The 14457-nt window shown below is 41.8% G+C and overlaps 1 protein-coding gene across 6 annotated transcripts in view; it reads right to left on the reverse strand.

The window, feature by feature from the left end:
* Window positions 1-14457, reverse strand: part of ralylb (RALY RNA binding protein like b) — a 105278-nt gene that overhangs the window by 7718 nt on the left and 83103 nt on the right. For all 6 annotated transcript variants that reach the window (XM_081696260.1, XM_081696259.1, XM_035530423.2 and 3 more), the window contains 3 exons: window positions 4904-4979; window positions 2633-2680; window positions 1333-1514 (listed from right to left, as the gene is read on the reverse strand). In XM_081696260.1, coding sequence (XP_081552386.1) covers window positions 1333-1514; window positions 2633-2680; window positions 4904-4979 — 306 coding nt within the window. The remainder of the gene's footprint in view (window positions 1-1332; window positions 1515-2632; window positions 2681-4903; window positions 4980-14457) is intronic.

Here is a 14457-nt window from a genome sequence, read left to right on the forward strand (position 1 = left end):
TGTCCACAAAGACTTAACACCAACTCCATATTGCACCCCCCCCCCCCCATATCCACTGCAGCATATGGCTATACTATCATACACGTCTTGGCCTGGGGTAGGAGACAGTCTTGTTTGATGATAAGGGAGGGGAAAGCAGGGTCTCCTTTATCATTGACTTCAGTCCTATTGCCTTTGGTTACTACCTTGACAAGACAATAGATCCGTACATGATAAACACACACCATTTCATCACCCTTTCATTCTCCAACAAGAAAGTCAAAATTCACTGCTCTTTGGATAAACTTCAGATCTAACTCTGGTTTCTAATTCCCCAAAAGTCTAATCTTTGGCCCGAGCTGGGCTGCCTTCCATTATCATGGACAAAACAAGAACTCTGAGATGACAAAGATTCAAGCAGAAGTGTTTTGCGCTTGCTGCTTGGTTATTTCTATTCTTGAACTGCTTTGATACAAGCCAAGCCCTAGAAAGGCTGCCATCACAGAGCTAAGAGCATTAGTGTCATGCACAAAGCTTAAATCTCCAGGTCTCACTTCCACAGGAAGGGTCAGCTGGTAAGCCCACACTGCCTCATTCTCAAGGGTTAGGGATAAAATCTTAAATAGTGCAATTCATTGTACATTTCAAGCATACGCAGTGCAGCATGATCTATCCTCGTGCTTGCTTCTTCTGCAGAGAGCTGGCGTCTGGCAATACATGCATCCAATTCAAAATCAAAGTGACAACTTTAGGCGAGAGGCAGCTGCTTTCATCGGCAGACATGCAGTCATGCTCTGAGGAAAATCAATACAAAACTCCCATGAAATTAATGAAAAACAAATTTTTCCCATTTTGTCTGTTTTCTTGGTGTAAGGAGGAGCGCTACTGGCCAACCTCTAGGCCAATAACACAGCAGTGAGCAATGAGGAATACACTTTATAAACTTCAAATTATTATTATTAGGTCACCAGCACCAAAGAATTACAATTCCATTATTTACAACGATTTTAATATAAAATCTCAAATGTTTTTGTGTACTAAATTACAAAATTGTTGTGTGCTAATACATTTTTTTTGGTGGTGGGAGCTGGGGAGGAAGTTGAAGGAGTCGGAGGAGGTGATTTGTCACACTGTGGTGAAGACTGACTACTGACTACAAAACTCTGGACTGCAAAACACAACGCAAAAAAAACAACAACAAAAAAACACCATTCAGCAAACAAATACCTCATTTTAAAATGCAGGTCCTGCTCTGCCATGGAATAAGCACTGATGGTGATCCAGTCAGAGCGAGGGGCCCGGTCTGCATGGTTTGCCTGCTACAAATGTGCTTTTGCCTCTGCCTAGACTTACGTTTTAGTCCGGAGGAGAGGGATGAGGAAGAGGAGGAGGGGGGCCGCGAAGATGAAGAGGTGGATGTTTTGATGGAGAAGGACGTCTTCCCTCTTCGTGTGGATGGCATCACAACCCGTGAGCGCTTTAGTGGGATGACCGCCCTCGGAGGCGGGGCCACCCGCCCATGATAGTCAAAGAGCCTGGACGTGAAAACCAGAGGTTTAGTACAGTTCCACTCACACTGCACTCTGGGTACATTGGCATTAGTTTTGCATCGGAGCAGGGTTAGACGTTTAGCAAGTTTCCCGTTTTGACACACATGATTTATATGTATAAATCTGAAGAAGATTCCAGGTGAGTAACTGCAGTGTACTGTAGTAAAAAATGTAATCAATACTGTAGTGAAGTACACAAGGTTTCTAGAGAAAGGAGCACTTTGCATGCATAGCTGACCTCTGACTGAAACATCCTGTTTCTCTGGAAACCTTTTGTACTTCACCGCAATTTTGACATCTTGGATCACCGCATCTTCTTCAGATATATATCAGAGCCCAGCACATTTCACAGTCAATCCTGGATTGCTGAATAGCTGAAATTTACTAAATAAAAAATTGTGTGTGTGAATTCAGAAACACATATCCTGCCTCACCAAATGTTCTGCACGTTAATTGCACTGTGTGAATTATGATGTAATGTATTCAGTAGATTTGCATCTGAGGTAAGGCTATATTTTATTTTTTAAACAATTCTCAAAGAGTGGAAGATGAGACAAACATGAAAATGTCAAACTGATCTATGTGCTCTTACACTCACACATGCTGGCATGCTCTAAATCTCGTGGCTCAGATGACATTTAGCAAAATGTCTCCACTGATAGAAGCCTTGATCATAAGACAGGAAATTAGTGCAAGAGAGCATGGCTTCCTCCATCTTAGGGATTTGCTCTATTCACTCAATTCTAATTGATTTTTCACATTAAACATTTCTTTAATTTTTTTTGTTTTCTCTCTCCATGAGGAAAACACATGGGTGTGTGAGTTTGACGACAGTGAAGGTTACAACAGCACTGCTCTTTGTGAATGCCAAAACTAATCGCGTTTGCACTTTTCATGTTCTTTTTTCTACCTTGTTCGTCACAGTGATGAACATACACATCTGTTAAAGGCCAATAAAACATGTAATCCTGCAGTGATGAACCACATTCATTCTGCATCAGCTATCAGCACTATCAGTTGCTTAAACCGAACATGAACATTGATCTGCAAACACTAAAACAGATCACTTCCATTATGATAGCAGGTTAAAAGTAATTACGTACCGATTATAGAAATCATCACGGTAGTAGTCATAGTCAAACTCATAACCACTGAAAAAGCGAGAAAAAAAGGTTAACGAAACTGGCATTTGTCAATCAAATTTAATAAAGAACACATTAAGTATGGCTTTTGCATAGATTTCATTAATACCTTAGTAACACACACATACATGCACACACACACACACACACACACACATTAGCACTCTGACAGGTTCTTCTTTCCTGTGCTGCGGTACACTGGCCCAAACGTAGCTCTGGGATCTGCTCTGCATTTCACTTCGAGGTAAGTTAAGGATGGCAGAGACACACATGGAGGATGCTATGTTTCATTCAAACTAAAGCGGGCCAAAATGTTTACATACAATAATTAATATCAAGTCACCTTGCTATTCATTGAAAGCAACAGAATTTTAATCATCTCTGTAGCCGTAGCAAACTATTCAGGTATCCAATGCATATTTCAATTCCAAATGTATTTTTTTAATCTAAGGATAGCTGTCTGTGATTGGCACAGTTCAGGTATGGTAGGCTGTCCACAAAACAATTTCCCTGTGTTTACGTAAAGCACGGCTTCTTCCCCAATGCATTAAACCCGCCACAAGCCCGAGACTCACACGGTGCGGAATAGCCTGCAGGTCACGTGGAGTGGGTGGAGGATTGAGGAGTGGGGACTATGGAATATGGAGCGGTGTGACAGAGCAGAGCTCAAATTGCTTTCAGCACAATGGCAAGCCTTTTCAGCCTGCTAATCCCAGCCAGGTCACCATGGGCACAGCGTTTGTCTCCAACACAACAAGCCTCCTGCTGCTTGTAGTCCCCAAAACACACCCTTCCATACATCATTATTATCCAGCCAAATGGAACACCAAATGGACCCCCCCCCCCTCCAAATTTTAATTAAATTTCATTAAGAAAGCAATTACCATTTAAAACAGCTCTTTGATGGTTCAGCCATCGTCCTGTTATATTTCCATAATTAACAGGAGTTACATAGCGGGCATGTTGAAATGTACTGTTAAAATGCAAATCAACTTTCAATGAATTTGCAATATCAAAAAACAAAACTGGAAGAAATAAATAAACGAGAATGCAACGATAGCTAATGGAAACGCTATATGTACAATGAGAGCAGCGAAACAAAAGCAATGAGAGATTTCAGAGAAGTGCTGCAACCGGGGAAATAATAGTCTCAGTGGGTATCTTCACATGCAAGCCTCATTACTTTCCTGCCCCTTTCCAACACTGACAACAAACCTTTCTATTTGCTTTATGGAAGCCCGGAATCCAAAGCCAATCAGTGCTCTTTGACAGCAAAAAAACAATTCTGTTTGACCTGTTTTCCATGTACCCGCCTTACTGCCAATTTACTGATATGATTTTCAGGTGATCAATCGTGGATCTCCTCCATGCATGCCACTTTGATCTTTAGTCCTTTTTTTTGCGTTATTGTAAACATAGTGGATCGTAATTTGGTAAAACAAATGGGGGAAGCAGAGCTGTTGGCTTGTGGTTTGATATTGCTACCTACACTTTTCTCCATCTTCTCTCAAATATGAATTCCAGTTGCTGCTTTGGCCACAAACAGCCTCTTGCTACGCACGTTTCGCCTGTTCTCCGTATGCTCGGGAAAAGCTTGAAAGGAAGGCATTGTGCTGCACTTCACATGCGCTGCTAGTCTCAGCACACATCTCTGAGGCTCAGCCTTCCCAATCCCAGCATCCGAGACAGCAGCCAAAAGCCCCACCGACCAGCCGCATCCAGCCCCCCCCGTGTGCTTCTTTCATAGCTGGTTTTCAGATCTTTATATCTTTGCTAAGACTTTGCGGAGTGTCACGACGAGGCCACCCGAATGTGGCATAAGCACAACTTCGGCTGGACTGTGGCTAAACAAAGACACAATGCTGCTCTGGGCCTGATCATTCGAGAGACAAAAAATGCACACTGAATTTCTCAGCTATCCTGAAAAGTGATGATTGCATTTCTCAGCTATCCTGATGATCCTAATCTGCCCTACTTATTCCTCCTTCCTGAAATAAATGCAGCCTTTCAAAGGAAAATATTATGCAGCAAAGGTTATAATAACAATGTGGCTGTTTGTCAAGCACACATAACCTTTTAGGACATTTATTCAGGTAAAATAACATACTGGCAATAACATAATTGTACATTTGGCACAGATAGTTAACAAACACGGACAATCAAACACGCTTGAATCTTTTTAGTTATGGCCAACAGCAGAAGACCAGGGAAGATGTAAGTAGAGACACTCACGTGTAGACAGCAGACAGGGGTCGTTTGGAGCCAGCTTTGGGCCTGTATGGTTTGGGCTCTCCTGCCATGTTAATATCTGCACACACACACACACACACACACACACACACACACACACACAGAAGACAGTTCCATCACAGTCACACATCTGTTCCCTTCTCCATCTTCACAGGACTGCACATCCAGACTTTCCAAGCTTTCTACACTGGCGCCATGCTATTGACAGCACTGGATTACTCCTTCTCTACCACAGTACAATAATTAATTGGCAATCTACCGGCTATTTGCGGTTTTAAAATGTTTTTGTGGTTTATATGCATAAGAGCTATAGTGATTTCACTTCCAGGGTTAGATAATGAGCCTGGAGTACCGCATTAGCCAGACTGAATTGCACTTTTGAGTCACGTGTGTTCTTTCACATGCAGCTTTTATGAATAATGAGATTTTGGGCATAATGGTATTTTTCTATACATTAGATTAGCAATTTCTGATATTATTTATAAGTCCCGTTCTCTATACCACAACTGCTTTTCAACACGGTGGAGCCAGTGCAATCTCATTGGTCTGTAAATTGATCTGAAAGACTGCGTAGCTACAGTAAACATTTAACAAACATTCATTGCTACATAGGTCCCTCTGTGCATTTGTCTGTTTGTGCATATTTTCTTATTTTGAAAATGAGGTAAATGTGTGTGAACAATGTCATACTACAGTATTACAAAATCAGTTATTTGTTTATTTGTTTTTGTCAACTTCAAGATTTTTCCGCCCTCGGTGTCCGCCAACAGCATACCTGCCTATAACCTGAAGTTCCCAAAGCAAAGCCTCACAAGATCCTCATTAATGGACTATTGAATTCACCTGTAGCTCATTACATGTACCTATTTAATCACTTGTTTTGTTCAGTCACTGCAAAGTATTGCCACTATTCAATCATGCATACTGAGTGTTTTTCCAGTTACTGTTTCCTATTCTGTAGCTGCCAAACTGGTTTGTTCTCTACTCTGTTGATGTCTTTGCCTGATCTATTTGGTTTCCTCTGCCTTATATTGTTCTTTTCTGGTTTTGACCTGGACTGTTTTTGCACTGTGTTTTTGGATGACTCCTGGGTTTGCTAATCTGTCGGCTCTGGTTCTGACACTTGCTTTTGTTAATACTATGATTCCGGATTTTCCCAACATAAATAAAATGCCATTTTTTTCCTCTGCAAGCATCTGATTAGTTCTGTAATGTCACATATCCATAATCTGCCAATAAAGGTAGTGACTGTGACCTTTACTATAAGAAATCCATACTTGAAAAAGCAGCTGGCACACAGAAATATTTTGGAAAACCCTGATTTTAGTCTAAAGCACAACCGCCTTCAGAACAGAAAACAGCTGTATCTTTCCACCAGTTTATGAACTACAACGTTATGTCCTGATTTCTTTTTACCTTTAATGACACAATCATGACATGTAATATGTCCAAACATTTCATGTTTCTCATATCAGACTCGTAGGAGAAACAATGAAATCTTGTATTTGTTCATTTCAACAATAAGCAAAGAATACCAAAACGTTGATTTTATTTTTGTCAGTTAACACATTTTCCTTAAATACCAGTATGCATTAATCCAACAGATATTTGCATTGGTGTTTTTCTCATGTGCATGTTCTAAACAAATACAGAAAGCATTTGGGCAAATAAACAGGTGTATTGTTTCAGCAGAGTGAGAGAGGACCGCTGTGGGATTTTCTATACTAAAAACCTTTGGGTCTCATCAAACAGGATTATTCCTTATCTTATTTATACGTTCCACTGCCTGAATCTTACAGTGTTTTGTAAATATGGAATTGGAGCTAGAAAAAAACTGAAATGCATGGCTTAATTTCAGTGACAGCACCAGTATGAATGTCCCACTGTGCCTGTTGACTTTATATGCATCTGTTCCCATGATGCAGTCATTTTGATGAATGCATGGAGTTGCTTCACAGAGCTTCTAAAACACCATAATCCCATTATTTGGGTTGATCTGTTTAGCAGAGATTAATACAACATGATTTCACATCCAGGACTCAAACTGTCTCGTGCTGATGTGGGACTCTACGCCCCACATAATGCACCATGCTCTAAATCGCATAGTCCTCTCACAGCTATCTAAAGAAACTGACTTACCTTTGTGGCTAAAGTTTTATAGACAAATAATCATTAAGTGGGGGAAGTTAGGCTTTTACACACGGCTAGCCAGTGCTGTGGGACCACAAGCACTTGTCCGTAAGCCCCAGTTGACAAGCAGTTGACTGCAGGGACAGATTTAATACAGTGTGACTGTGCTGTCCGCAGCAGGGTAGGGACCTCAGCAGAGAGGTACCCGTCAAGGCAGAAAGCCGAGAAAAGAAAAAGCAGAGAAAAAAAGAAAGATTAGAAATATATATATATATATATATATATATATATATATATATATATATATATATATATATATATATATATATATATATATATATATGGAGGCAAGGATAAAGGAAAACAGGGGCGAAAGTGGGAAAGTGGGAGTGAGAGACAGTGAGATGTACAAACAGAGATAGTGAGGGAGACAAAGAAATTGCACTGTGGGAGATCCAAGACAGGAAGGCAGACAGACAGGGAGAGAGAGAGAGAGAGAGAGAGAGAGAGAGAGAGAGAGAGAGAGAGAGAGAGAGACAAAAAAAACAAAAAAAAGAAAGAGAGAGAGAGAGATGTCATAGCTATACTTTAGCCATCTCATTTCAGTTGTGAAGAGCAAGAAGTTGTGGTTACGGTGAGGAATATTTATTCGTCTGCTTGCCTCAGCTCTGGTGGTTGCCTGGAGACCCGGCAGAGCCGAGTGGCGCTCTCCATGGTGCTGAAAGCCGAGTAGCATGGAGAGAGGCATCAGCTTTTTGGACTAAAGGGGGAAATGAAAGCTCCCCATTCACATGGGCAGTGCCTCAGAGTCTCCTACAGCATTCAAAACAAGTACCATCGACACAGAGCCTCAGTGGGTATTCTGAATACACTTGTATCCGTGTTGATACCTTGGTTCATCACAGAGCAAGAGAAATGTGAGAACAGGATATGTGTCTTAATATTACAATATTGTCAATCATCTTAAATTACATTAAGAAATCTCTTCCCAGTAAAAAATAATTAAAGAGGAAAAATTACTTGCTGCATAACTTATCATTAAGCTCCAATATGCTGCAAGGTACAGTAAGTCCTGAATTCCTGCTTGAATGTGCTGCAAGCTGATTTGTTTCCATTCTAAAATCTTTTGTTTCATTTCTCTATCTGTCCTTTCTTTGTGGAGAGCAAATCAAATCAGCAATCAAATAACCCCTGCGGCTTTCATCTGTGCAGTTGAGAGGATAAGCAAAAGTTGTTCTTTTCAGCTGATGCAGAACTGGCATGTCCAGATGCAAATCTTAAACACTGCAGAAGGAGAAATGCCAAACCAATTTCACATCACCAGTTAAACTCAGAACTTCTCCAAGAAACACTTATGAGTGCTGAGAGCTTTCCTCAGCACATATACCCAAGGCCCCTCCGATCCCTACAAATCCATAATTTGGGAGATTGAAATGTAAATTCTAATCAATGATTAAATATTCAGGTACCTGATATACATATATAACTAGCATGACTGTATAAACTGAATGCAATCATGAGTGCAAAGAGGCTTAATCCTCACAATGGATTTGCATTAAATCATTATAATTTTTAAAGATAATATATACATGCTTTCTTTAATTGTTCATCTGGCTGAATAAACTACAAGGAAGAAGGGAGAAGTGGTGAAAATCATATGACAGTGAGGCAATGTGGCCAAAGTGAAACTCTTGGGTAGAGAGACAGAAAGAGACTGTGTGTGAGAGAGCAGTATAACGTGAGGGTGATTGAAAAAGGAAAACAGAGAGACATATAAAGAAATGTGCTCGAGTGAACATAAATTGCAGAGTCAGTCCAGCGTGAAGCTGAGAGATGCTAACGAAGGCTGAGTCTCCTGCAGCTCCTCTCAGCTCCTCATCTCTCATATGCAAGCAGACAAGAACCACCTCCATCAAAGCTCCTCCAGAGCTCCTGAGGAGAGCTGTCAGTCTGGGGCCTGGCATCTCACAACAGAGTGCACACAGAAGACTAGAATGGTCACAGTGCCAAAACAATGATTTTATCACATTAAATTGTTCATGCTATACAACTGTATATACAATATATATTGTCAACAATGTTGCAAGTGTGGCTAACCTTATACTGGGAAACAAAGCATATTCACTCTTTTATAGTGAAAATCGTGAAAGGTGTTAAGGAAAGCGAATGATACAATAGGAGTACAATGTCAATGAGGGCAGCTGTGTAACTTCAACCCGCAAAAGTCCTATGTTGGCCTTTTAAGAGCTTTCAAAAAGCACAGCAGCTTTGCAGTTTCATGATAAGACAAATTAAATTATAAAGCACTGCTCTTTTGAGAAAAGCATTTGGGAAGCAGTGCAGTATCACAGGGCCAAATTTAAACTAAATGCTGCCTCTCAGTGCGTTACAGTAAAGTCACGTCTCAGCTGGTCATCGCAGACGTGCAGCCTGAGTTGCCTTCATGTAGTGGCATTTCAGCACTCAGTGACATACTTTACCACAAAGGCCAGCTGACATTTGGTCGGCTTTTTCGAACAGTAGCCCATCCTGTGAACTAGTTAACACTTTGATTCCTTTCAGCATATAACCCAAAGAAACAGCTTGAACTGTGTAGGCAAAATGATGGAGTATGAAATCTCGCCCTTCAACGAGAAAGAAACACATCCCGGTTGGTTCCGGTAAATGACCAGATACCTGCTAATACCAACCCTTGATTTTCCAAAATATAAAATCGGACATGCTTCCGTCTTAATGGATTCGACAATATAATTACGCAAAGCATGTGGAGCAAGAGGTGGACACAGAAAGAAGTTAGCAGGAGAAAAGGAAAAACATATGCAGGCGTAAATGATTAACAGAGAGGGAGGGACAGAGAGAGAGAGCTAAACACAAGAGACATGCAGGGAGAGCTAGAAAAATACCAGAGAGATTGGAGGGAGGAAGAGAGAGAGAGTAAAGAAACAGGGAGGGAAAGTCAGTTTTAGGAAGGGAAACAGAGAGACAGGGTGGGAGAGGAGCTCTAGTCATGGACATGGCCTCTTGGAGAGCTGCAGCATTCTAGCAGCCCACACACACACAGCTACTTAGCAGCCGTCTGTGAAATGGCTTCTTTAAGCTCTGCGGCTATGCACAGGTGCTGAGGGGATAGAGGACCGTGACAGTTATGTTGTTGCATTTTATGACATACATGGGCTTTTGTGTCTTACTCTGTGGTCTGATTTAAACCCCAAAGCCTCTTCCACATTCCTTTAACCTGTTACTCTCCACAGACCTGCAGTGGGTCCAGATACCTATTCCTCACTCATCCCTCATTCCTCTCACTTTTCTATTACATAACAATCAAATTAGTTACGATGTACTTACAGAATATTATGGTAGAGTTAAATAATGCATCTGTTATAAGATGTTAAAATCTCTGCGAGTTAAGAATACCAGGACCCTCTTAAATTAAACCTTCTTTTTAGCACATAAATTAGAGAATAAATGTTATTATTTACACAAGAAGATATTTGGTTCACCGAGAGATTTAGACCATCTGGTTCTAGCCTGTGCAGAGAGACAGCAGGGTAGGGAAAGGTCATATGTTAGATTCCATACGACAGCTCCAAACACAGGATAGCAGCAGTGCCATCCAGTTATGTTATTTTACACTGTATTTATGTATGCTGTGAGTTTTATGTTGCAAGGCATTGGAACTGGCAGTTGGTGGTTACACGTATGTTTGTGTTTGCATGTATGTATGTGCATGTAATTTAGAAAACAGGGGAATGTCACACCTCCATAGTCACATGGATGCAAAAGCACCTGGCTGCAGAACCAATGCTGAATACACTGTACATAAGAACTAATGTTCATTACGATTATTTTGTTAAAAACATAGAAAGGCTTTCCCTAGGTTGATTTTCAAGACCTTTGTAATGATAAAGGCCAGAGCCAGACGCTTGCAGATACGATCAGATTTATTAATAAAGGGGTGAAGTCAGATAACATTTGAAGTTCAGGAGCCAGAGGAGTTGTAATAAACAACATATCTGTAGACACAGGAGTAAACAAGAGAACAGTCCAAACTTACAAAGCTAAACTCACAGGGAGCAGTCCAATAGAGCGAACTAATCAGACAAGGAACAGGCAGAGTCAGTAACCAGGATGCAAAAACAAAGACTAACATGTACTCAGCATGTATGAAATGACCACTGCAATTCTTTCCAAAGGATTAGCATTACAGAGCAGTTTAAATAGGCTGATAAGAAACAGGTGACAATAGTTAATAATCAGAAGAGTCAGATCTGATTAGACTGTGGCAATTGGTGGAACTGCGTGGAATGACAGAGGCGCTGCTGTTTGGCGGAATCTGGGCTAGGGAGTGTGACAACCTTAAGCAGCATAAATCTCAACCATTCGTCCAAATTCACCCAGCAAAAGTATCAATAGCATTTTCCATAGCCTTGTACTACTCTGTCCAAAACTCCACAGCCAACATGCTGATTATGGAGATTATAGCCAAGATTTCTTATTGTGTAAATTGCGAAACATAATGTTTCAAATTTTATCCCGCAACAATGGCGTGAAAAGCATCAAGGAGAAACTAAGAATTTAAGTTTTATCAGGTCTTGTGATGTCCATGAATAGATTTTTTTTTTTTGAGCAATACATGAAAGCTGTAGTGGATTGACAGAGTTATATAAAGCCAACATGACCCACTATTTGAAAATGATTAAAGGAAAAAAAGGTAATCCTCTCGCCTATGAACTCAGTGATGCAGTTCAAACACAGTAGCGATTTACAAATCCTAAACTATCCTTGATTGAATTATCCTATTACTACTACCAGGCTGAATCCTGACTGATGGTGTGGCAGCAAAAGTGTGACCAAATATGGTCTGTGGGGACATGGAGACATGGCCCAGGTGAACCTGCAGGTAATTCAAATTGGTTGCGCCTGTGTGTTGTTAATGGCAGTCTACTTCTATACCAACACTTCTGTCTGCAGGTAGCTAGAACTGGGTCCCATGTGGCTGAAAGTCAAAAGAGAAGAAAAAAGGCAAAGCAAGAGAGAACTTAAACCCCAGTAGAGGGAACTGCTTCCACAATTATTTTTGTTCCATATAGTGAAGAATGAACAGGACTTAGTGTGCTACTCCTACCAGAATCATCCTGCTCCACTCCCTGATCCAGAGTCATTACTACATTGGTGCTGAAACCAGGGGTTCTGAGAAATGAACAAGATCCTGGCTAGCCTGCAACAGACCCAAAACTAGGCTCCGTTACAACTGATGCAGATGATGCTGCAAAATGACTCAAGGGCACTTGTGGAGCTCTTTGAACAAGCAGCAACTCTTGTTCAACTCCTGAGCAGCCATATTTCTGCACCCTGATGCTCAGGTTGTTTAATCGGCCCTTCATCTCCATTCAGCAGCTCCAGGACTGTTGCACGTGGCTCCTCACTCCAGAGCTTGACTCTGCAGCCATCGACAGGTCCAGTGGCATTGCTTGCAGTCCCAAGCGAGGCCATCGCACTGATGGAGGAACATCCTAATGTCCATCCATCTTTTTATTGACTGGGCATTCAAAGTGATGTAGGCAGGTACTTGTGCATCATGCTGTGAATGTCAGCTGGCTAATCCCCTGGCCATCCCAAATGTGCCTTTATGTCCCTTCCCCTTGATTGAGGTCCCCTTCAAAAGAATCGATATGGACCTCGTTTGGCCATTAGAACAGAGCACATGTGGGCGCTGCTTGGTATTAGTCCTGGTGAATTATGCAATGCGATACCCAAAAGCAGTGCCACTCCACAACATCCCAGTACACACTGTTGCAAAGGAACTCCTTAGTGAATCTCAAGTTGGGATCCCAAAAGAGATTTTGACTAATCAACGGACAGAAGTCATGTCACGAATTCTGTGATTCGCTGGGGATTAATTGATTCGCACCAGTGGCTACAGTCACCAATCATATGGCCTGGTCAAGCTGTTAAATCAGACCCTCAGAAATATGATAGGTGTGAGATATGTGGCTGGATGTCCTATTGTTTGCTGTGCCAGAGGTCCCACAAGCCACCACGGGGCTTTAAATTACTAAGTAGGCAGAAGCCCCAGGGCATCCTAGACATCAACCATACGAATTGAGAGGACAATTAAATAGCAATTTAGCGAGGCAATCCCTGTTACTATGGTGATGGTGGTTCTTGAGACAGATGACCCTCAGTCCCACTACATTCCCCCATAGCAACCGTCTCTCTCCATCCCCAAAAGCAGAGGTTGCCAAGTTGCCGGAAAAGTTTGCAGATGTGTTTTTCCCCTAACTGGTGACACAGAACACCAGACTGAGACTCCCCCACAGGTGGTTGTCTGCAGTCAGGCATATTGTTCACTTGAACACAAAAGGATGGTGGTTCAGGATGAGCTTGGAGCTTTTCTTGACATGGAGAAAATTGAGGATTGGTTGTTCCAAAGTCCTATAGGGCTGCTCATTTTTGTGACTATCAAAACATTTCTAAATTCATTTCCTATTGAATGCCACATTTGAAAAGCTGTTCAAATGGTTGGGCTCTGCATGGCTTAATTCAACATTGGATTTTAAAAAGGGAAACTGGCAGATCCCCATTTCCAGTATCCTGTGAAAAAACAGCTTTCTCCACTTTGTTTGCATTAGAGCAAAGGGTGATGCTTCTGTTCTGGCTTTCTGGAGCTCTAGTGATGTTCCACTGATTCATGGAGAGAATCCTCAGGCCATACTGTGCGTATGCTGCTGCCTGCTCTGAAGACATCATCATGTATATGACCTGGGAGATGACAGGTCTTGGCACATACCAGATGTTCAGAAGACTGGGACAAGCTTGCTCATTGTGAACCCATGAAATGCACCATTGGATGGGTGGAAGTAAGGTATCTGGGCTTGGACAGATGTGTCCCCAAATTGCTAAGACTGTGGCCTGTCAGAGACCCAAGACCATAAGGGAGATGAGATGATTCCTTGAGCTGGTTATTATCGTAGTTTCATGCCAAACTATTTGAATGCCACCAGCCCACTGACTGATCTCACTAAAAAGGGAGCCCCAGAACTGGTCCAGTGGAACAGGCTTTTAACCAGGTTAAAACTTCTATGAGTGCCTGCTGTTGCATTCACTGGAGTTTTCTCTCCCTTTTTACTTGCAGATGGTTGCATCGGATAGGGGACTGGGGGCCATTTTATCCCGAAGGAAATGTGGAATCCTCCCAGGTAGAGGGAGGATTCCAGTTGCAAGCTGTCAGTGCATGAAACCAAGTACAGCACCACTGAAATAATGCCTTGCCGTTAAGTGGGTGGTCACCCATGAGTATGACCTGTTGGGATGCCCTTTAACCCTCTGTTCACAGCAGAGCCTTCTCCAGTGCCTCCACTGCATAAAGGACGCCAATGTGCAGATCGCCCATTGGCATTTTACAT

This window comes from Electrophorus electricus, chromosome 14 (genome assembly GCF_041902795.1).
Source record: "Electrophorus electricus isolate QZ-2024a chromosome 14, ASM4190279v1, whole genome shotgun sequence".
In the NCBI taxonomy this organism is placed as follows: domain Eukaryota; kingdom Metazoa; phylum Chordata; class Actinopteri; order Gymnotiformes; family Gymnotidae; genus Electrophorus; species Electrophorus electricus.